Consider the following 21381-nt stretch of genomic DNA (forward strand, 5'->3'; position numbering starts at 1 on the left):
GCATCCGCCCGCGCCGAGCTTCTTTCCCTCCGGAAACGAGTTGACGACGCCGAGGCCGTCGCATGGCAAAATAGGGAGGAAGTGCTCCAACGCGAACGCTGGAGCGTGAACATACTCCTATGCTTCAAGACCTTCGAAACAAGGCCAACACCGCCCTGGGTTACATCTGCGACGAGAACGCCCCGGCCCCTCACTCGAATGACTACGCCAGCCACCTGACCTTCTTCACCGAGGTGGTGACGCGCCAGGAGGCTCAATCTGCCATAGCTCGACAGCTTGTGGAGGAGAGGGGTCGTGGCCTGCTTCAGCGCGCCTTCTCCCATGTCTTCAGCCATCTTCTGAATGCCGACCCCAACTTCGACTTCGACACCGCCATTGCCCCCCATACCCACAGCCGTCCGGGGCGACCTGTTGTGTTGGGTAGAGGACCATGTCGACGCGTTGGTCAGGGCCTTCACCTCGGAGGATGACGCGGTGGTGGTCATTGCAGATGAAGGTGACATGGTCAATGACGGTGATGGGGGCGGCGATACCGACGAAGATGATGACGACGCGAGTGACGCGTCCGCGGGTGATGTAGCGAGTGATGTCTCTGGCTGATCCCATGTTCACCTGTTGTTTCATCCTGCACGCAAAACTCGGGCGTGGCCCTTGGAAGACTTTGTAAGAGCATTTTGAGAGGGGGAGCCCCTCGTGTAAGCAAATTGCAGTTTTTACTTTCCTATGCGATGTGGGTATGTGTCCTCGTGAGCTCATGAAGCTGGGGGTGAGATCCCCGGCGTGGTTTACCTTAGTCAGCGCCAGCTTAGGGCTGGGTCGTGAGCCGATGAGTTCCTGAGAATCCTGCGGAGCTTATCGCCCCGTTTGAGGGGACCCCGTAAGAGGTGAGCACCAAGCACAGAGCTAGCGCGTGCTTGACGAGCGTGCACTTTGCGCGGTCCGGTTCGCGAGGAGCTTTGCGAGGGAATGGCGATGGACATGAGTCCCAAACCAGACGAGATCCAGAAGGCAAGAAACGGCTCGAACGAGAAAAGGCACCCCCGCGCGCATCGATAAAAATCCAGCTTCAACTTAAGTCCAGATCCAGAAAGCAAAGCCACAGAAAGAGAGATCCAAAGCAAAAGGCCGCGTCCAGCACCTAGTCTAGTCTTCGGGTCTTCAAGTCTTCTCACCAGCGCGGAGCTAAGTGCTGCCACTAGGCGTGGGAGGAAGCCCCAGGGCCTGAGGCCAGCACTCCTGAGACTCCGGGGCGTGTACAACCGCAACTCATTATTACGTGAGAGTGTCACGGGCGGCGAGCTTCACAGGCACCGGACCTTCTTCACAGGTACCAGCCTTGCTTCATATCGCCAGACGAGGGCCCGCCTTGAGCCACCCTCGACCTCCTTTGAGCCGACCGGTCACCAGGACGACACAAAAGAGGGAAAGGGGACGCCAACGGTTCCCTCGGCGACCACGGGTCCTCTGCCGAGGGAAGGGTTGTTGAAGCCACCCCGGCAGAGGGCCTACCTCCGGGTGTCCCCTGATTTCGCGTGCCTTGGGGAGGAGCCTTCCTCCTGGCTCCCTCCCGGCGGCCCCCAGTGTGTCTCCCTTGTTGGAACGGGTGCCGCCGTGCCAGGGTCGTCGATCGACGCTGCAACCTGATTCATCTGCAGCCCATGGTTAGCATAAGCCTATTCCTGAGAGATTAGCGGTACCCTATAGTTGTCGTTGTCGGAGCGATCGTTGTGGTTCTCCGTTGGTTCTTGGAAGGCTTCGACTCCTAGCGCCCCCTTTCCCCAATTTTCTCCAATGAACGAGCCAGGGTTGTCCTCTGGTGCGTACCCTTGGTCCATCATGCGGGGCACGTAGGCTTCCGGGGCCGTCACTCCAAACAACTCGTCGTGGTGCCCCACGCTCCATGTTGCTCGGCCCATGGTGGCGCCCTGGGGATGACAACACGGCATCCGACTGGGACCGTGGGGGCGATGCTTGCGCCCGCGCCCGCCGCGGGTGGCATGGGGGAGTCGAAGCCCCCTACACCGCTGGCCGTGCTGATGTTGATGAAGCCCTCAAGCGTAGTTGATGGCGCGCGGATGTGGTGAGGTTCGCCGCGCGACCCTGCAGTGGCCTGGTGAGGAAGTCGATAGCAGAAGGGTGGTGCTCCCGACGCCGCTGCATCCAGCAGCTCGGCAACATGCTCCAGCAGTGTGTCCCAACCGCTTTCCATCAGCCTACACCGCAGCAGCTCCCTTGCCATGGTGAGCTCTGCCTGCATGTTTGCTTGCTCCCGCCGTGAGTGCGGCGCCGTTGCTGCGGCATGGCTCGCCGCTCTTGCGGCGGCCCGTACCTGCCGTGGGGGTGAGGGTGGACGACGCCTGGTCATGCTGCCCGTGCCCGGCGGAGTTTGGCGGCGCCCGTGCCGCCTGGAGTGCGGGGTCGAGATCTTCATGGGCAGGCGGCGTTGCCTGGGCTGGCCGGGCTGCCCAGGGGTTGGAGCCGGCCCTTGAGTCGCCGGTCATCGTGGCTGAGGAGCGTCGACGAGCTGGCCGGTGGAGGAGGAGCTCTGGCGCACCCCTACCTGGCGCGCCAAATGTCGGATGTGGGTTTCTGGCAAACCCTTAAGGTTCGAACACTGGGGTACGCGTGAAGTCTTTTCTTCCCACCAATCTATGCCCTAGCTCGCTAAGATCTCGCGAACAAACTCGACGAACTCACAACGCGGAAAGACACGAGGTTTATACTGGTTCGGGCCACCGTTGTGGTGTAATACCCTACTCCAGTGTGGTGGTGGTGGATTGCCTCTAGGGCTGATGATGAACAGTACAAGGGAAGAACAGTCTCCTGAGGTTGAGGTGTTCTTGTGAGTAGGCTCTCGATCGGGTTGGATCAAGCTAAGATGAGATGCCTCTACTATGGTGGCTAGCTCTACTTATATAGGCCCTGGTCCTGTTCCCAAATATCGAGCGGGAAGGGAGCCAACAACGGCGGGCAAATTTGAAGGGGGACATCTAGTACAAGCTATCCTAACAAAAGTGGTCTTCACCTGCGAAAAGCTCTGGTGGTGACGCCGTCTTGGGCTCCACGATGACCTCCATCTTGTCGTCCTCTTGGTCTTGGTCTCGTTGCACCAATATAGAAACCTTTGCCTGATGCCTCGGTACTCTTCGTCTGCACTAGCCTCCTTAGCACCAAAGAGGAAATAAGGGCGTTGTGCACGCTGGCGCATGCCTGGTGTCGTGCGTCATGGCTCACGTCACGAGGGCCTAGTGAGGTTTGCCCCGCCTTGATATCTCCGCTCCTCGTGTGCCTGCCTGGCTAGGCCACTCCAAAGGAGGCCTTGCGTCGTCCGCCTCGCGAGGCTTGGGCCCTCGCAAGGGTCTTGGATGCCTTGTTGATGAAGATGGGTCGTACGGCCTGCTGGCTTAGCCACGCCGTGGGCCGTAGGCAGGCAAGTATGGGGACCCCCGTTCCCAGGACGCCGACACTCCTCTCAATTTTTGTAGGTCAAATGGGCTTATATACCAGAAAATGGACACCGGAGGTTGACCAAGGGACCCACTACCCACTAGGGCGCGCCAGGGGGTAGGCGCGCCCTGGTGCCTAGTGGGCTCCTGGGTGCCCCCTTTGGTATCTCTTTTTCTAGTATTTTTTGTATATTCCAAAATAAATCTCTGTAAAATTTCAGCTCATTTGAAGATGTGCAGAATAGGTATCTCTGACATAGCTTTTTCAGGTCCAGAATTCCAGCTGCTGGCAATTTCCCTCTTTGTGTAAACCTTGCATATTATGAGAGAAAAGGAATTAGAACTACTCCACAAAGTGTAATATTGATTAAAAACACTACAAATAATAGTAGGAAAACATGATGCAAATGGACGTATCAGCGGGCATGGAATACGCTCGCTACAACTATATTTCGGCAAGCCACACAAAAAAATCCAAAATTAAAAAACGTTTCCAGTTTCAGGTGTTGTAAGGTGCCCGCCACACATGTCCTAAATAAGTTAATTCTTGAGAAATCATAGCAAACCGAACCAAAATAGTTTCAAATTTGACCACGGGGCTACCAATGGTATGTGCTGATCATGGAAAAAGTTTGAAGTTGAATTGATGTATAAAATTTGACTTCAGTTAGGCAGGCGGCAGTTTCCGTTCAAAACACTTACACTTCACAAGATATTGCTCGGTTTGTACACTAAGTGTATCAAGTTTTTTCCATAGCACTATGAAATTCTAACTGCACCCACCAGGGGTCCTATGTGGACACCATGCCAATTTTCATAAATTTCAAAGCAAGTTTTCTCACTCAAAGTTTTATTTTTGACTTTCTAGTGTGGTCGGAAAAGCAACTAATGCGTTGAAAATAGCAAACAAACTCAAAAGGTGGAAAAATTGAAGCATGGGGCTTCCAATGGTTTGTATTAATCATGGAAATTTTTGAAGTTGAAATGGTTTTAAAAAGTGGATTAATTCAAAATGAGATACTGCTCCGCAGGGTTTTAGCTTTACACAAAGTGCATAAATTTTGTAGTAACGCTTTGAAATTTTTACCACGCACTACAGGGGTCAAATGAAGACTCAATGCCAAATTTTATCATTGTACGAAATCGCTTGCGAGCTATTTCCTACCAAATAACAGTTCTGGCCTTTTTAGTGCCTGAAAAATAGGTTAATTATTAGAAAAAATTACCAAATCAACTTCAAAAGTGTCCACAATTGAACATGAAGGTTCCAATAGCGTGCATTAATCATGGGAAAAGTTTGGATTTAAAATCATGTACAAAAATTTAATTCTATACTAACAAAAATTGGAAACAATTATTGTGGCGGGCACTTCAAACACCCTACCATTCCTATAATACTTTGTTGTGGTGGCCCCCTTCCTACGCCCACCACTGCTCTCTCGGCACACATACCCCCTTACACCCGCCCGACCCGGCCTTACATTCATTTTAATTTCTTGTCAGTTCCTCTCCTCTCCCCCTTTGCACGCGCCCAAATCCCGCTGTCATCCGTCCGATCTATTGAAGACTCCTTCCATGTCGTCTGCCGCTGCAACCGCCACTAGATCCACCTTCCACGCCATCTGTTGCCTCAACTGCTGGAGCCGCTGTCCCTTGGTACTTGCGTCCGCCGTCGCGCCCGCCGCTAGAGCCGCCGCCCACGGTATACTAGCACCCTATCGTCTGTCGTTGCCTCTAGATACTTTATAGATTGGCTTTAGGTAGGGTTAGGGTTTGCCTCTAGATACTTCCTAGTTTAATTTAGGCTTGAGATAGGGTTATGGTTTGCCTCTTGAACTTCCTAGTTTAATTTAGCATGTGGCAATTTTGTTTCATTTTTATTGTATTGCAATAGAAAGTGGTAATGTTAGAGGAACATTGTCTCTACATACTTTAGTCTGCCATTTTGTACATGTTCTATTCTATTTTATTTGCAGGGATTCAATAATGAGTGCCAATGTTTTGGCAAAACGTTGATTCATTTTCATTTCGCCAAATTTCTGGCACTCAATATGTTCACTTTTTAAGCAAAGGTTGTGCCGAATTTCATTCCACTCCTCTCTCTCTCTCTGTGTGTGTGTGTGTGTGTGTCTATCTATCTATCTCTCTCTCAGCCGCTAAGTATTTTTGTTTATTACTAGGTAGCTAGGATTAAAATTGTTAGTTGTTCAATTATTAGAGTGGCATTGTAATATCTCACATTGTTCAAGTGCATGGGCTTATCATGTTTAACTTTCGTACATATGAGTGGAACCGAGTTTAATTTTGCTATGAGAAACAAGTTTAATTGAGTTTAATTTTGCTATGAGAAACAAGTTTAATTGAGTTTAATTTGCTAGTGCACGGTCTTAGCATGTTACTTACAGGGATTAAACAATGAGTGCCAATGTTCTGGCGAAACATTGATTAACTTCTATTTCGCTAAATTTCTGGCACTCAATATGTTCACCTTTTTAGCAAAGGTCATGCCGATTTTCCCATCGTTTTGACCCTTTTTATCGGCTTCCTCTTCTCAATATTACTTCCATAAGCTAGTATTCATGTAAACTATTTACAATTGATAAGTGTTACATAATGATTCATAGGGTCATGGGGCGTTAGATCTGCCATATCTGCTAAAGTCCAGTATGGACAGTTTGCTAACTACATTACAAGTTGGGCTCTTCTTGAAGGAGGGATTGGAAAAAAATCAGTGCTAACGGTCTCTAACTTCAGTTATTATTCAATTCAAACAATTTGTGTAATTCTTTTACTGACTTTACCGTTAATTATTAACTGTTTCATAGTGTATGCCATGCAATGTATGGGTTGACTTCAACAATTTATCCGGTGACAATATGCACTTTGAGCATGATAAGGGGCACACATTCGAAGTAGAAGTGTGTAAACAAAGGGATAGAACCATCATAGGCAGCAATGGATGAAAGAAGTACATTTTAGAAAATAACCTCACCAAAGGAGAGTACATAGCCTTTTCCTTGAAAGGAGTGGTCAACAAGTCAAGGACTATGTATTTCTCTAGCCAAGATGATGAGTTTGACAAAGATGATGAGGATTACTAGGATCATGAGGATAGCCAAGATGACCAGGATGATGGGGACAATGAGGATGATGAGGACAGCCAGGAAGATGAGGACAACCAAGATGATGACTACAACCAGAATGATGAGGATGAGCAAGATGATGAGGATAGCGAAGATGATTACTATTATGGTCTATTCAATTTCTGCAATTTTCTCTCAAAGAATGAAGAAGCTTACTAAGGATGAGACCATCAATGTCATCACGATGCTACCATCCAGTGTGGCCTTCTTGGGGAGGCCCTTTTGTGCACTGCTTTACTAAGACCAACATCGTCAAAAACATCATGGTATGTTTTGTATTCTTTCATATTTTTTTGTTCATAATAATATATGGTGAGATGTCTAACATTGCACAGTCTCTATTTTCTCTTAATCACGGGGATGTTCAGAAATTACCTATGAAGATGTTTTCCGGAGTGGACATCCCCGCCGTCGACGGAGCTAGAGTATGGCATGGACCAACAGGGCATGTCAGCACCGTTCAGTACAAGATGGAACCAAACAGGTGCATATCCTTCTATGAGGCCGGCTGGTGGGATTTCATGATGGGAAATAGACGACTAAGCGTCGACACACCAATGATAATCACCATAAGGAACAAAAGCCACAATGACTTACAGATGATGGTTGTCGTTGACCATGTTTGGACATAAGGTCCAAGTCATGAATATATTATCCGATGAACTCTTAGTTAGTATGTTAAAATGGATGTGATACATTGATATTTGTTTGTTAACTTGAACAAATTTGAAGTGTCACTTAATTAGTTTGTCGTTCGTTTCCAAAATGGATTGAGTCTTGTTTAGTTATGTTGAGAATTATATGACCATGTAAATTAACCTTTTGGAAGTAATGTGTGTCAGTGTGCACTGGCAACAAATGTGGTTCTTTCTGGACAACAATGCCAGTGGCGGGCAATATTGTCCATCCGTCACTATATGGTCGGATACCCCAATGGCGGGCGACAACAGGCTCCCGTGGCGCGCAGTAAATAGTGAGTGCCACTGCAACTTATCTACCAGTGACGGGCGTGCGCCAACCATTAATGTCATGTTAGCAGTGGCGGGAGGTAAGTGGCGGGCGCCCCTGGAAGCCTTGCCCGTCACTGCTAGGCTTTTCTTTCTCGTCACTGCTAGGCACTCCAGTAGTAGTGTTGCTAACCGATCGAGAGTCTAGATCAGGGAGCGGGGGTTCTTGACTTGCATGCCAAGATAAGTATTTTTAGGAACGATGGCTTTCTGTGAAACGAGGGACCGTGGCCACGCCTTACCCTATCAGGGCCCTGAGGCTGGCCAAGTGACCGACTTTCTTGCGGCCCGACAACTCCCGGTAGCATGTACCATCATCTATCATCAGATCCATCTACACAAAATGCAAATCTTATGTCATTTACGCGAATTTATGAGCCACTAGACTAGTCTACACAATCAAATTTGGGGAAATTTACCTCCAAGCAAGTTGTGGAACACCCTGAGGTTGTATAGTAATGATTATTATGACGATCGGACTAAATATAACAACTTTGCTAGAGTTTCTCTTCTTAGGGCATCTTTAACTTCGCCCCCAAATCCAGCTCACTATCTGTCCACAAACATGAATACAGAAGTCGGCCATCCAACCCAATATCTTAAATGTCCGTCTTTATTCAAATAAAAAAAATAGTTAGCAATTACCTTTGGCCAAACATGTGCTAAACAGTCAAGCCTCCTTCCGCACAACAGCCTTCCGCCATGCTCATGCATGCAAGTCTTCTGCCATGTGCTTAATAGCCTTTTGCAAAACACTTCTGCCATGCACTGCACAGTTCCGCCAAATTAGACAAGAGTGGTCACATGCTAAATAACCTTCTGCCAAGTATACATACATGGTATTCATTCTCCTTCCGCCAAACAACAACAAATCCTGCACGGACGAAGAGGCAGGTGGATGTCTGCACTTCCACAAACCTTCGGGATGCTTCTAGTTTGTGGGAATAAGGCCTGGTCCGTAAACATTTGCGGCACCACGTTGGATGGCAACAAACATCCATACACCTTGGTCCGGACGTTTACGGGCGATTTAAAAGTCGGTGTTAGAGATGCCTTTTGTCCATGTAGAAATCCTCTTCTCCTACCACCACTGTTCTACGAAAGTTGATATATATGCGAAAGTACCTTTCTCAGCTCGAGCTGAAATGCTCTTGGTATAAATAGTAATAGAAAAAATAGAAAAAATCCAAATTTTCGTGTGCCAAAAATTAAGCAATGTTTGAAGTGTTCGCATAGTTTCACTATGAAATCACATTCGTGCATGTCATGGCAAAAAAGGAGTAAAATCTAAGCTCCAAAATGGGTTCGAAAGTATCATTTTCAGAGCATCTTTCTTTGCCATGACTTTCATGAATGTGATTTTATGATGAAATATTTCAAGAACCTTAAAATTTTCTTAATGCTTGCCATATTTTCTTTTAGTTTTTTTGATATTTTTTTACCATTTTGTGTAAATTTTATGTTCATGTAGGAGCATACGAGCTGGCGAGCAGATACTTCACGTCCAAATATACATGTGCCTTTGGTTTGACCTCCCACTCCTTTATATTTCGGACGTTCTATTCTTTACTTATGATGTATAGTCCAATTTATGTCCACGTGAACAGATAGTAGTCACTGTCTTTTATACAGAAACGAAGCTGCCACCGTCGAGAACTATTGTCCGTACGCTGAGCGTGGAGTACGACCCGTCTGAGTATTTGACGCGTACCCTCCATATAGTCGACCCAGCGCCAATGTTTACGCGTGGCCTGTACATGACCACCAGCTGGGCAAGCTGGCAACAGGGCATGTGTACTCCCTCCGTTCAGAAATACTTGTTCGAAAAATGGATGTATCTAAATGTATTTTAGTTCTACATATATTCATTTGTATCCATTTTTATGACAAGTATTTTCGGACGAATGGAGTAATAGTTAGCGGACGAGACTTGCCTGCTCCCCAGGCGTGTGCCCATGCGTGCTTTCGCGTATGTGGCTTGATTTGATTGGAACAAAATAACGTCTGGCCCCACCCCTTTAAAATCAGGGAGGGTGATTAGATTAGAAATGAAAAAGTAAAAAAGACAGTTGTAGGATGAAGTAAAAGCACGGATGGGAGCATGAGAATGAAGCAGGCAAGCTGGATCCATAGTTAGCCTGCATCCGCTGCTGCTAATTGGAAGGCAACTTTAACCCGGTTCATCGAATCACCCGCAAGTATTTATATTAAACAGTCGGACATTTTAGCCATCCAACGGCAATTATCAAATTTGTTCGAACTGGTTTGGACATTTGAAATCCTACAAACCGAAACCAAACAAGGGAAGATCTGGGGAGTCCCAATGTGGTCATGTTGGACTGCGACGTCTCGCCCCATACAAATCACTCCTCTCTCCATGTCATCTCGAGAACCGCCCGTGCATTCAAAGCGGACCCAACCGACCGGCTGCCTGTGTTGATCACGTCGGCCGGCCGGTCGGCCACTTACTCGGCATTCACACCAGGGCGGAGCCCAAGAAGCCTACTCCAGTCCTTCGAATTCAACAGAACGCTCCGCCCGCCCAGTTATTTAAGCTGACCAACTATAACCCAAAACCCTACCCCTCAAAGCCCTTCTCCTACAGTCTGAGGCGCCGTCCAACCACCCGTTCACATCCTTGTACGTCGTCCATCGTCGCCACAGCCCGGTCCTTTGCTATGTGGTATAGGAGACTCACATTGGTGCACCACACCTAAATCGTGAAGGAGGTCTGACCCGCATTGATGTGGGCCATCCTTCGATATATCCGGAGTGCTCGGAGGAGGAGATGGAGGAGGGATACCCCGTGGCCATGTCGGAAATCGCCATGCAGGAGGATCATGGGCCTGCATCAATGGAGGAGCAGCCGGTGTCCAGGTTGATCATGGTGTAGGTGAGGCGGGGTGCCAGGGAGGCGGAGGAGGAGAAGCAGGGGCCCACATCGATGGAGGAGGCGTCGGTATCCGCGTTCAGGCAGATGTTGGCGGAGCAACACTACTACCTCCAGCTCCAAGAGGAGCGTCGGGTAGCAGAGGAGGAGAAGCAGGGGCCCAGATTGATGGAAGAAGCGTTGGTGTCCGCGTTCAGGCAGCTGTTGGCGGAGCAGCACTACTACCTCCAGCTCCTAGAGGAGCGTTGGCTGGCGGAAGATCAACTGGAGGAAACGCGCGTCTGAAGTTGTCATCGTGACTATGGTTGTGACAGATATGCACTAGTAGAAAAAGGACATTTTGTCCCGGTTCTAGAGGGCCTTTAGTCCCGGTTCTGGAACCGGGACTAAAGGGTCGTTACTAAAGGTCCCCCTTTTTAGTCCCGGTTCTTATACGAACCGAGACTAAAGGCCCTTCACGTGGCTGCTGCCTGGAGGTCCACCTTTAGTCCCGGTTGGTAACATCAACCGGTACTAAAAGATTTTTTGCCTGAGCACGCTTAACTTTCGGGTTTTATTCTCCCTCGTTTTCAAGTCTGCACTTGTTATTTTCCTGACAATAGTAAGATGTCAATCCTATTAACCCTCAGGAGTTTAGCTTGAGCATGAAGTCACACATTTCACTGTTTGAGTTTGAAACTATTGTTCTAAAAAACAATAATTATTTAATAACACTAATATTTCTTGAATAAGTAGTTTGACCATTGTTTGACCACAGTTTGGCCAGATTTGACCAAAATTCAAAAAAACTGAAATAATTATTTAGTAACACTAATACTTCTTGAATAAGTAGTTCGACCATAGTTTGATCAGATTTAACGAAAATTTTAAAAAAACTGAAATTTGAGCATAACTTTTTTTCTTTTTGGAATTTGAGGGTTCTACAAATTTGCAAGCAGGCCATAGGCCGTCAAAATCGGATGCGGATTTTCGTGCTGGACATTTTGATATATTACACGTTTTTTTTCTGACATCGTATGCAAAACTTATAGCCGTTTTACATTTTTCCTACACTTTTTGCAAAACATGTCCAAATTTAAGTTTTTAAATTTTCCTAACTAGTAGATGTAGTAACATAACTACATCTCGAAGGATTTTAACTTTTTGAAGTTTTTATCATTTTCTTTTGCTTTTTACAAAACTGAAAAGGCGATACACCGGGGAGATAGGATTTGAAAAATGCACCATTAGTACCGGTTCGTGGCACGAACCGGTACTAAAGGTCTAACCTTTAGTACCGGTTGGTGCCACGAACCGGCACTAATGCCTCAACCCCATTAGTACCGGTTCGTGACACGAACCGGTACTAATGGGCATCGCATCTTTTAGTCCCGGTTCGTGACACCAACCGGGACTAAAGGTCCCATTTCAACCGGGAGTAATGCCTGTACGGTGCCCTAGCCACTCGAACCGGGACTAATGCTCACATTAGTCCCGGTTCGTAATGCAACCGGTACTAATGTTTTTTTCTGGCCGAACCAAAGCCATGTTTTCTACTAGTGATGGCGGTCCTCAACGTTAACGTCTACCGGGACATGCTCGACTCTGTGAATAGTGCTCACGCCATCTGCCGTGAGCGGTGGTGGCTCCACTTCAATGAGGCGAAGGGCAACCCTCTCTTTGAGATGCTAGAGGCGGAGGACGACAACACGCCGGACCAGCACAACAATCATTTGTTGTCACTGCTGTCTTGATCACATCGCCCCGCAAAGACGAGGAAGCAAGACCGTCTGGCGCGGGCTCATCTCCGATTGCGATGTCTGACTTCTAGGGTCAGTTCTTTTGGCAGCTTAAGAGCAACTCCAACGCGGCCACCCATTTCGTCCGCGCGTGTTCGTTTGGGTAGGCACGGACAGAAAAGTCGGCCCAACGCGCCGACCCAAACAGACACGCGTCCGCTTTATGTCCGCCTGCCGACCCATTTTTGAGCTGGATTTGCGTCGGCACGGACACGAGATGGACACGCGCGCGCCCGCCTACTCCTCCCACCTGCCCCGCTGGTCGGTGGCACCCTCTACCATTTCCCTCCATTTTCCCCAAAAACCCTCCCGCCCGCCCGTCGGTGACACAAGACGGATGCGGCGCCGAACACTTTGATCGCAAGCGTGGAGGGCATGATGACCAAGAAGGAATCGAGGGAGGAGGAGCGCCGGCGATACAAAGAGGAACAAATGAACGCCTTCATGGAGATCCAAAGAAGGAGGCTTGAGATGGAGGCGGAGAAGCAAACCAAGATGCTAGAGATCGAGGCCGCCAACGCCAAGACCAAGGTGAAAGAAGTGGCTCTCGCGAGCATGACGACGGGGGTGAAGATCATGAAGGTGGATCTCAACACCGTGTAGCCAAGAAAGAGGTCGTGGTTCGAGAAGATGCAGGCTGACATACTCAAGTTTGACGACGAGTGATCTACGGCGGCAAGCGCCATCCTTTTTTGTATTTCAGCAAGTGTGCTGGCATGACCACGGCCACGATGGCGTGGTCGAACTCTCCCGCCCTTTTTTTGTGTGCTGACATGTCTACCGGCCGCTGGCAAGTGCGGCAGCTGAACTTCGTGTTGTTTTTGTAGATGATCTTGTATGCTGGCGCTGGCATGGTGCCGGCATGAATTTCGGGCGACGACATGGCCGCGGGCCTTTTTCGAAATTTGCGTGCGGAGATGAAATGGGTCGTCGCTGTTGGGCGCGCTGCCGACCAAATCTTAAAGAGGGCGGACGCCGAGCGGGCGACCGACCCAAACGAACAAAAAACGGACAAATTCGCCGTCTGTTTGGACCGGCGCGTTGGGGTTGCTCTAAAAAGCTGGCCCTTGGATATTTTATTACTTGTTTTTAGGGCCATTTGCTTTTTTTCTAAAAATCAACAAAAAAACCGGTGTTGGTGGCCTTGTTGATGACTCCGGCTGGATGACCATACATTTTCGCGGACATTTGATGATGTCAATTTGATTGATGATTGACGTGAGTTGCCCTAATGCAACCAATCACGCTGGCGACGCATGCCCTTATACTCCAGTTATTTGGACGTGCTGGCAATAAATTTTTTTAGCGGGGTGCTGGCAATATCTAGCGGTGGTCCAGGTCGCACGTGAAGCGAATATCCGCAAAGCTAAAGCCTGACCCCGAGCCAGCCCGTCAGTCAACCCAGCGAACCGAACCGGGCAGGTAAGGCAGACACGGGGGTTTGGAAAGCCTCACGAAACACCATGATCCCAAAGCACACTCGTACGCCTGGCCCTCCTGCCGGCCAATATTGTATAGCACGCGGGGGAGGATCGGTTGCGCGCGATCGACCAGCGAAGCTTCTGCTGGGCAGGATCGCGGGGGGAGATCACGCCTTTACGACACAACAATATATCGTGCCCAGATCTCCCGGGTAGATCCTGCTGTTCTCTCCGTTGTTCGTACCCCAAACCCGATCCATTTGTTTATGTGCTTTGCCTATATATCGTGCCCAGATCTCCCGGGTAGATCCTGCTGTTCTCTCCGTTGTTCGTACCCCAAACCCGATCCATTTGTTTATGTGCTTTGCCTCGTCGGGGTCGACTCATGCCTTTGCTTCCTGACGATTCCCTCGGTGTCGGAGCAAATTGTTTAGCCACCCATCCCAACTAGCGGATGTGTTGAGTCGCGGTTCGCTTCAACCTCAAGAGCCGGTGGACGCACGCCTCACAGTGCGTGTGGGAGCTGCGATAGTGGACGACGTCGTTCGTAGAGATGTCTCCCTTCGATTCAAAATACAAGGTGTATTAGAGCATCTACAATTGAACTTGATAACATTCGTGGACATGTTCGGGTGCGACCTCGGACAGCCCCTCATATTGCTTGTCGGGCGGCCACCCTACTTAAATTAAAATTCTCAAATTCATGCAAATACACGCACGTCCATCACACACGTGTGATATCTAAATAACATTTGTTGGTAGAGAAAATACATATTTTGAATATAAAATTTATTTTAAGTGCAAAATTTATTGGTTTTCATTATGGATCCACATATGCTCCACAAGATCATTGAGTAGTTGTAAATGCACCTGATGATCTTTAAGATTCTAATGCATCTGTAGAATGTTGGTACATGATCAAAGTAGTTCATGTAGAGCAACCATGCTTGGTTTGGCTGTGTGCATCTCAGTTATGCAGAGGCCAGGTGTAATGCTTAAACCGTTTATTATTAAAAACGAGCAGCCTTTTCAATAATAAATCGTCATTTATCGGAAAAGAGCAGCCTTTTCAGTAATAAATCATCATTTATCAAAAAAGAGCAGCCGTGCTCCAGAGACCATATCCTAATTCAAAACTCTTCTCCCTTTGTTTGAACCCTTGAATTCAGGATGTGCTCCACCTTCCAGTCCATTTTCGGCTTCATGCTCATGATCATGATCATCTTCACTTCCTCAATTGAATCCGATGAATCAAAGAACTCCTTTTGAATTAATTCATAGAGCTTCATGGGTCCATACTCCTCATCCGATGAACCATCTAAATCCATCACTTTATCTACAAAACAATAACAAAACAATTGGTCGGACAATGTGTCAAACACACAGAGGGCAAGGTCCAGTCTAAGAGTAGTCGGACGTACCACGATGGCGTCCGGACTGGCGACAATGTCCATGGCGGCGAGGCTAGAGGGGAGGAGTTTTCTGGCGGTGCTGGCAGCGCTGAGGGCTCGATATGGCGACCGAGCAAGGGTGGAGGCAGGGCTAGGGGATGGCCGGCACGTGCGAGGGAGAAGAAAGGAGTGAAAAATGGGTTAGGTCAGGGGAGGGGGGATTTGGTGCAATTTACGATGGGTCCTGCCTCTTGGGTCCAACGTGGCGGACACACCTGGCGCGTCTGGACTTCCTCATATCCGTCCTAGATATAAGCTGGATTTGAGGGATGTCAGTGTGCCCAGACATTTAGGGCGATATGAGGAGCCCATCTGATCGGAATTTTTCGACCGATCAATGACCGGGGCGTCCACTTGTACATATAAGGGGTTTGGGGAGCCAGCTGTAGATGCTCTTAGTTTTTGCAAAAGCCAAACATGTGCATGTATAAAAAACTAAAAAAAACATGTGCATTTATGATCAAATTTATAGAAAAGAATAACAATATTTGCAATACCAATTTTGTATTATTAAATTCATTGTGAAAAATATTTTCATATTTTATTTATTTTGTATTGTAATATTTTATTCTATAATCTTGGTCAAACATACATAAATTTAACTTGCACAAAAATTAATGCACAGTACCTTAGATTCTGGAATAGGGGAGTACTTGCCTACCGGGACGCACCTCCCAGATAAAAAGAAAGAAGAATGAGAGAATCGGGAAGCGCCAGGTGAGAACTAGAACCAGGAATCCGAAGTATCAACCTGTCGAGTACTAGTACTGTCGTAGTATGATTCAGCTCTGCAAAAACGTGCAGTTTATTCGATCTTGAACTAATTGGCAGCACGCCCAGAGCTTAAGTTCATTAAAATTTTCCTTTTTTCAAAATTTTTATAACTGTTTACCAAACTGGTCGTCCGGTGAGCTTAAGTTCAAGAATGGAGGCTCCAAGTTTGATGTTATTGTATTCTCATAGTAATGATGTATTTTATGCTAGCTCCTCGTTACTTTTTTTTGTGAGAAAAACTTGGACAACGCTAACGCCCACACATGCGATGGGAGTTAAACCCGTCCACACGTCCTATAACACAATTTATGCCATGTCACCGTATGCATGCATGTGAAAATATTTTTGGATTTTTTGTTTTTAAAATATTTTATCTCTTAAATGAAAAATCTGATTGAAGATCCGTTTTCACCATTAAATCCCCCACGACGAGATCTTCGAAACTAGATCTCATATCGATATATTTCGACGAAATTATTTTTTGATTAAAAACTGTCATGTCTATTGCACATGAATTGTCATGATGTTTACACTGAAGTTGCCATGATATGTTTCAGCTATTTTCTTGTACATTTAAAAGTAAATTTTGACATATTATAAAACGGGAAATTAAGAAACTAGACTTGCTATGAACCATAAACTAAAATTGCCATGATACATGCACTTAAAATTGCCCTGGTTCATACAAAAAAAAAATTTATGGTCAAAGTACTGGAATTGCTATCATCAAAAAACTAAAATTGCCATGCTCTACAAACTGAAATTCCCACATGGCAATTTTAGTTTAAACACTATGACAACTACAGTGTAAACATCATGACAACTTTTGAGCAAATAAAAATTTCGTTGAAACATATCAACATGGGATCTAGTTTTAAAGATCTCGTCGAGACGGATTTAATGATGAAAACGGATTTTTAATTCGCTTTTTTAATTAGGAGATAAACTATTTTTTAAGCCAAAAACCAAAAAGATTTCTACTGATGTCATCTGTTCATACGTGGCAAAATGAGTGGTTATAAAGGCATGTGGGCGATGTGCAAACGCCCACACGTGTGGGCGTTAGTTTTTCCGAAAAACTTTCGATCTATTCATTAACTGTCAAGATAATACAAAGAAATACAGAAATAAAAAATACATCCAGGCCCATAGACCATATAGCGACCGCTACAAGCATTGAAGCGAGCCGAATGTGCACAGCCATCATTGCCCCTCCCTTATCAGAGCCAAACAAATCTTGTTGTAGTAAACAGTCAAAAAATCGTCATGCTAAGGCCACATGGGACCAACGCAGCAGAATAGCAATCAACACCGATGAAGAGAAACTTAGATCGGAAGGATCAAACTTGTAGTTACATGAACAAAGACAGGATCCACCGAAGACAAACGCCGATTGAATCCCGTGAGATCCACCGGAGACAAACCTTCACACGCCCTCCGAAGATGCTAGAATCACCATCGGACGGGCACTAAGCAGGAAAAACTTTATTCCATCTTCAGAGAGCTGTCGTCGCCTCTACTAATTTTATTGTTGATTCCAAATGATACCAAGAGATCGAAAAGTCAACAAAAAACTGCCTCACGTACGTAGCAAAATTTATGAAGAACCAATGCTTTACTTATCGGAAATCATAAAATTTTATGTCAGATTTTTAAGCACGACAAATCTGACGTTTTGGGTGACAAATTATGTTGTCCCCTGCATAGCAATTTCCTTCAGCAAAGGTGGATAATCCCGACAAAAACCGAGTATGAAAAAAATTTAGCATGCTTGTGACAACATAATTTACCATCAAAACATCAGATTTTCCATGCTTAAAAATCTGACATTTGTAACGAATTATTTATTAGCAGATTTCCTGCTATATTTATTGTGGTAGTATTGAATAGTGACTTAAAGAAGAGTATCTACTTGCAAATTACTCTCCTAAGTAACCAGGGAGACAATTGATGGCAAAGATCCTAGGAGATCACCACCTAACTAATTAAAATGCATTGCCCGCTTTTAAAATTCCTGGATTTTTATTTCAAGCGATATGGTTTTGGGGCACATGGTGTTCACTATATTCAAAAGATGGCCATGCCACTAGAATACTAGATGTAATTTTAAAATTTGAGGCAAGAAAAGCTTGGGAGAGCAAGTCTCCCTTTTAATAAAGAGTTGGGATATATTGGCCTGCAAGGAGATCTCTCCCTTTCATTTTAAAAGAGGTTGTGTGCATCATCCAATCAACCCTCTCTCTCTCCTCCTAGCTAGCTAGCTTGTTCATCTTGTTCTTCCAAGTCTTCCTGCTAGGTCTCTCTTCGGGGATATGAGTGGGAACAACTTTGGGGACAGCATGGGGTGGGGTAGATCGTCCGGCTCCAGGAAGGGCAAGAGAGGCGGCGGCAGCAGCGGCGGCAGTGGCGCCGACAAGCCGAAGCAGCCGCAGCGGGGGCTCGGCGTGGCGCAGCTCGAGAAGATTAGGTTACAGAGCGAAATGGCTGAGTACCTCCATCCTCTTGGTGGTCAGCCACCCAGCTTGATCCACAGAACGGCCAGCCTCAATTTGGTGAGTGAAGACACATCTTGCAAAGCTGAAGCGAACATATGTGTATATGCATATTTTGTGTGTATGGATTTGCTTGCGATTTTCGTAAGATTGGGCGTTTCTGATTCCTTGCGTCTTTGGAATGGATCTATCGAGCAGGAGGATACGCGGGCGTCAACGTCCTCGCTCTCATCGTCCCCATCGTCCCCCTTCCATGCTACCGCCGTCTCGTCGGCCTTCCCGGTCCATCCGAATTTCGGGGTAGGCTGTCATCTTTTCCCCTTCATGTTGTTTTAGGAAGAAATTAATTGGTATAAGAAAAACTTGATATAGGTACTCGTTATATGTATATATATGTGGAAGCAGTAGAAGTAAGTACTGATCTTCATCTTTTGCGAGTGAACAAGTACTGATATTCTTTTCACCAAAGTGAGATTTTGAGTTTTCTTCGTGATAAACAGTGAAGAAACTACTTGTCTTTGAATTGTTTCAAAACAAAATGAACAATCATTCTTTCCCGATTTTGAAATGTTGCAAAGCCTGGGGTGAAAAAAGGGGAGAAATGATGTGGTTACAGGATGCAATTTCCTCTTCAGTTAATTTTAGATTTGTTTCCAGTTAGGTGTGCTAGTTCTGCCTGTTCTCTTTCTTCTTCACTCGTTCTTAATTTGTACTACTACTACTTATTTTCTCCTTGATCATAGATATCGCCATTATCGCGTTATCTAAGCAGTTATCCTGACAAGGATCTCGTCCGTACTGTTTTCATGATACGAAAAATCTACATGATTAAACTTTCTCTGATCACGTCATTTGTTTAATTATCATCAGCTTTCGTGCTGTATGTATCTTGTTTGTTCTTCCATATGCGCGTGAGCTATATATCAAGATCTCTTACGACATCTCTGGCTTTATCATGTACAGTTAGCATATGCGGAGAGAGGAGACGCGCGATACGGTGAATTCCAGACTCCCATCGTCAGGTACTGCACACAACTTCAGTAGTCCTTGAATTTACCTGGAATAACAAGCTATAGCTCCAACTAACAACTGCAACATCTGCATATGCCTGCCAACCAGATCTCCAAGCAGCAACACTATCTACGGGCCACCACATTACGCGCATCCTGGTGTCACATTGCCACTGTTTGCACCAGAGGTATGTCTCTCTAGATGCAGATCATGGAGACAGATGGACGAGTTGAATGGCTGATCAAACAGCATTATACACTGCGAAGTTATCTTTTTGACTCATGTGGTTCTTAACCATTTTTATTTTCTGTAGGAATCTACCGGTCTGAGAGGGCACCATGACCGGAGCCGGTCGGCTGATTCGACGAGTATGAACTCCGACGATCCAGAAGACGTGGATCTCGAGCTCAAGCTATGATCCACAAATGTTCTTCTCCTTCTTACGTTCATCTCTCCTCTGATCTTATACGACAGTTCCTTTCTTTAGCCTTCATGGGGTTTTCCTTCCTTGTGGTGCAATAAGTTTCTGAATTGGTGCCACTAGCTAGAACCAAGGATTTGCCAGCTTGTGTAATGCGCAAAAGATAAAAAGAGAGGAATAGCAATTCACATTATTTTTTACGTCAAGACATGATGTTGTATGGGTATGGCCATATGGATGCAAGTCGTTTTGATTGTACTACTATACAAACATAGATGTGTTGACTCTTGCCTGAAACTGCATGCTAGCATACACTGACACAGTTTCGTACATGATTGCTATTAATTTATGCTATGCAATTTTCATCACTGCTGAGCTCAGAGAGAATGTTCATATGCGCATGAGCACTTGCATCGCAGACCTTTTGTTTTATCCAGAAGCACAAGATGGAAATAGAATAATAACCCACTTTATCAATGCACTATCTCATGCACAGCTGTATTTTGTACTACTAGATGTAATGCAGCTTGTGTAAGCTGTTCCATTATTAGTTGTTTGGTGTCCTTATAATCAACAGAAGATCTATGATCTCTCTGTGAATGTGTATGTCAGTGTCTGGTGACTCTGGTCATGTGTCGATCTGGCTATGGATCTAGTGGATGATAATACATATGCATATCTATTAATGTTAATTAATTACAGGTAGTATTTTGTCATGCATGCTTTCAGTTATACCAGGTGGATATATCCATGAGATTTGATCCTTGTCGACGTCTCTGTATAGTATGTACATTTAATCTGATAAAGAGTTTTGAAACATATATATTACTACCTTTGTATCAAAATATAAGACGTTTTTGTAGGCCATTTTATAGCCTACCAAACCGTCTTGTATTTTTTTGATACGGAGGTAATACTTTGGAAAAAGCAAACTGATAAAGGGTCACGGTTTCAAACAGTTAATTAAGATATTGTTATATGTCTGACATGTAACATAATTATGACAAATTCATGGATAATTTGTATGTGTTATAGACATCTTAGAAATGCAGATCCACACAATGCAGGTGGGAGTGTGGCTCGGTTAACTTTTCCAGGGGATATCAACACACTGGAGCAAGCTAGCTCATCCATGGATCACAAATGGTAACACATATAAACTTGCTTGCCTTTGAAATCTACTTTTCCATGTCTATGTATCAACTTAACTGCATCCACATATCCTATAACACAATCTAGAGACCATCCACACAATGGGAAATATATAACAACTTTTTTCGCCTTTGAAACCTAGTTTGCCCTACGTGTTCATCAGCTTAACTACATCCATAATGCACATCTAAAATTTTGAATTATATATGTCTGAATCTATAACACCTATCAATGAAATGGTGAGACTATTAATTTCCCTTACTTTAAATACCATGTATATATGCAGATATTATTGTAGCTTTTGCACGCTGATCAAAATACCATCCATACTATTAAAGCTCATCAAGCTAGCCTAGGCTGCCCGTGATGGGGAGTGTTATATACTAGTATCATGC

At 45.8% G+C, this 21381-nt stretch overlaps 1 protein-coding gene across 1 annotated transcript; it reads left to right on the forward strand.

The window, feature by feature from the left end:
• The first annotated feature begins 18106 nt into the window (after window positions 1-18106).
• Window positions 18107-20164, forward strand: LOC125544571 (protein SPEAR3-like). Its single transcript, XM_048708303.1, has 5 exons — window positions 18107-18462; window positions 18601-18702; window positions 19366-19424; window positions 19522-19600; window positions 19727-20164. Exons 1-5 carry the CDS (start codon window positions 18223-18225, stop codon window positions 19829-19831), a joined length of 585 nt encoding a protein of 194 aa, XP_048564260.1. The 5' UTR covers window positions 18107-18222; the 3' UTR covers window positions 19832-20164.
• Window positions 20165-21381: the final 1217 nt, after the last annotated feature.

This window comes from Triticum urartu, chromosome 3 (assembly GCF_003073215.2).
Source record: "Triticum urartu cultivar G1812 chromosome 3, Tu2.1, whole genome shotgun sequence".
Classification (NCBI taxonomy): domain Eukaryota; kingdom Viridiplantae; phylum Streptophyta; class Magnoliopsida; order Poales; family Poaceae; genus Triticum; species Triticum urartu.

Coding starts and splice junctions, on each gene's coding strand:
- LOC125544571 (XM_048708303.1), top strand. CDS start 18,223: ATGAGTGGGAACAACTTTGGGGACAGCATGGGGTGGGGTAGATCGTCC. Junction 18,463..18,600: donor GAACGGCCAGCCTCAATTTG/GTGAGTGAAGAC, acceptor TCTATCGAGCAG/GAGGATACGCGGGCGTCAAC. Junction 18,703..19,365: donor CGGTCCATCCGAATTTCGGG/GTAGGCTGTCAT, acceptor TATCATGTACAG/TTAGCATATGCGGAGAGAGG.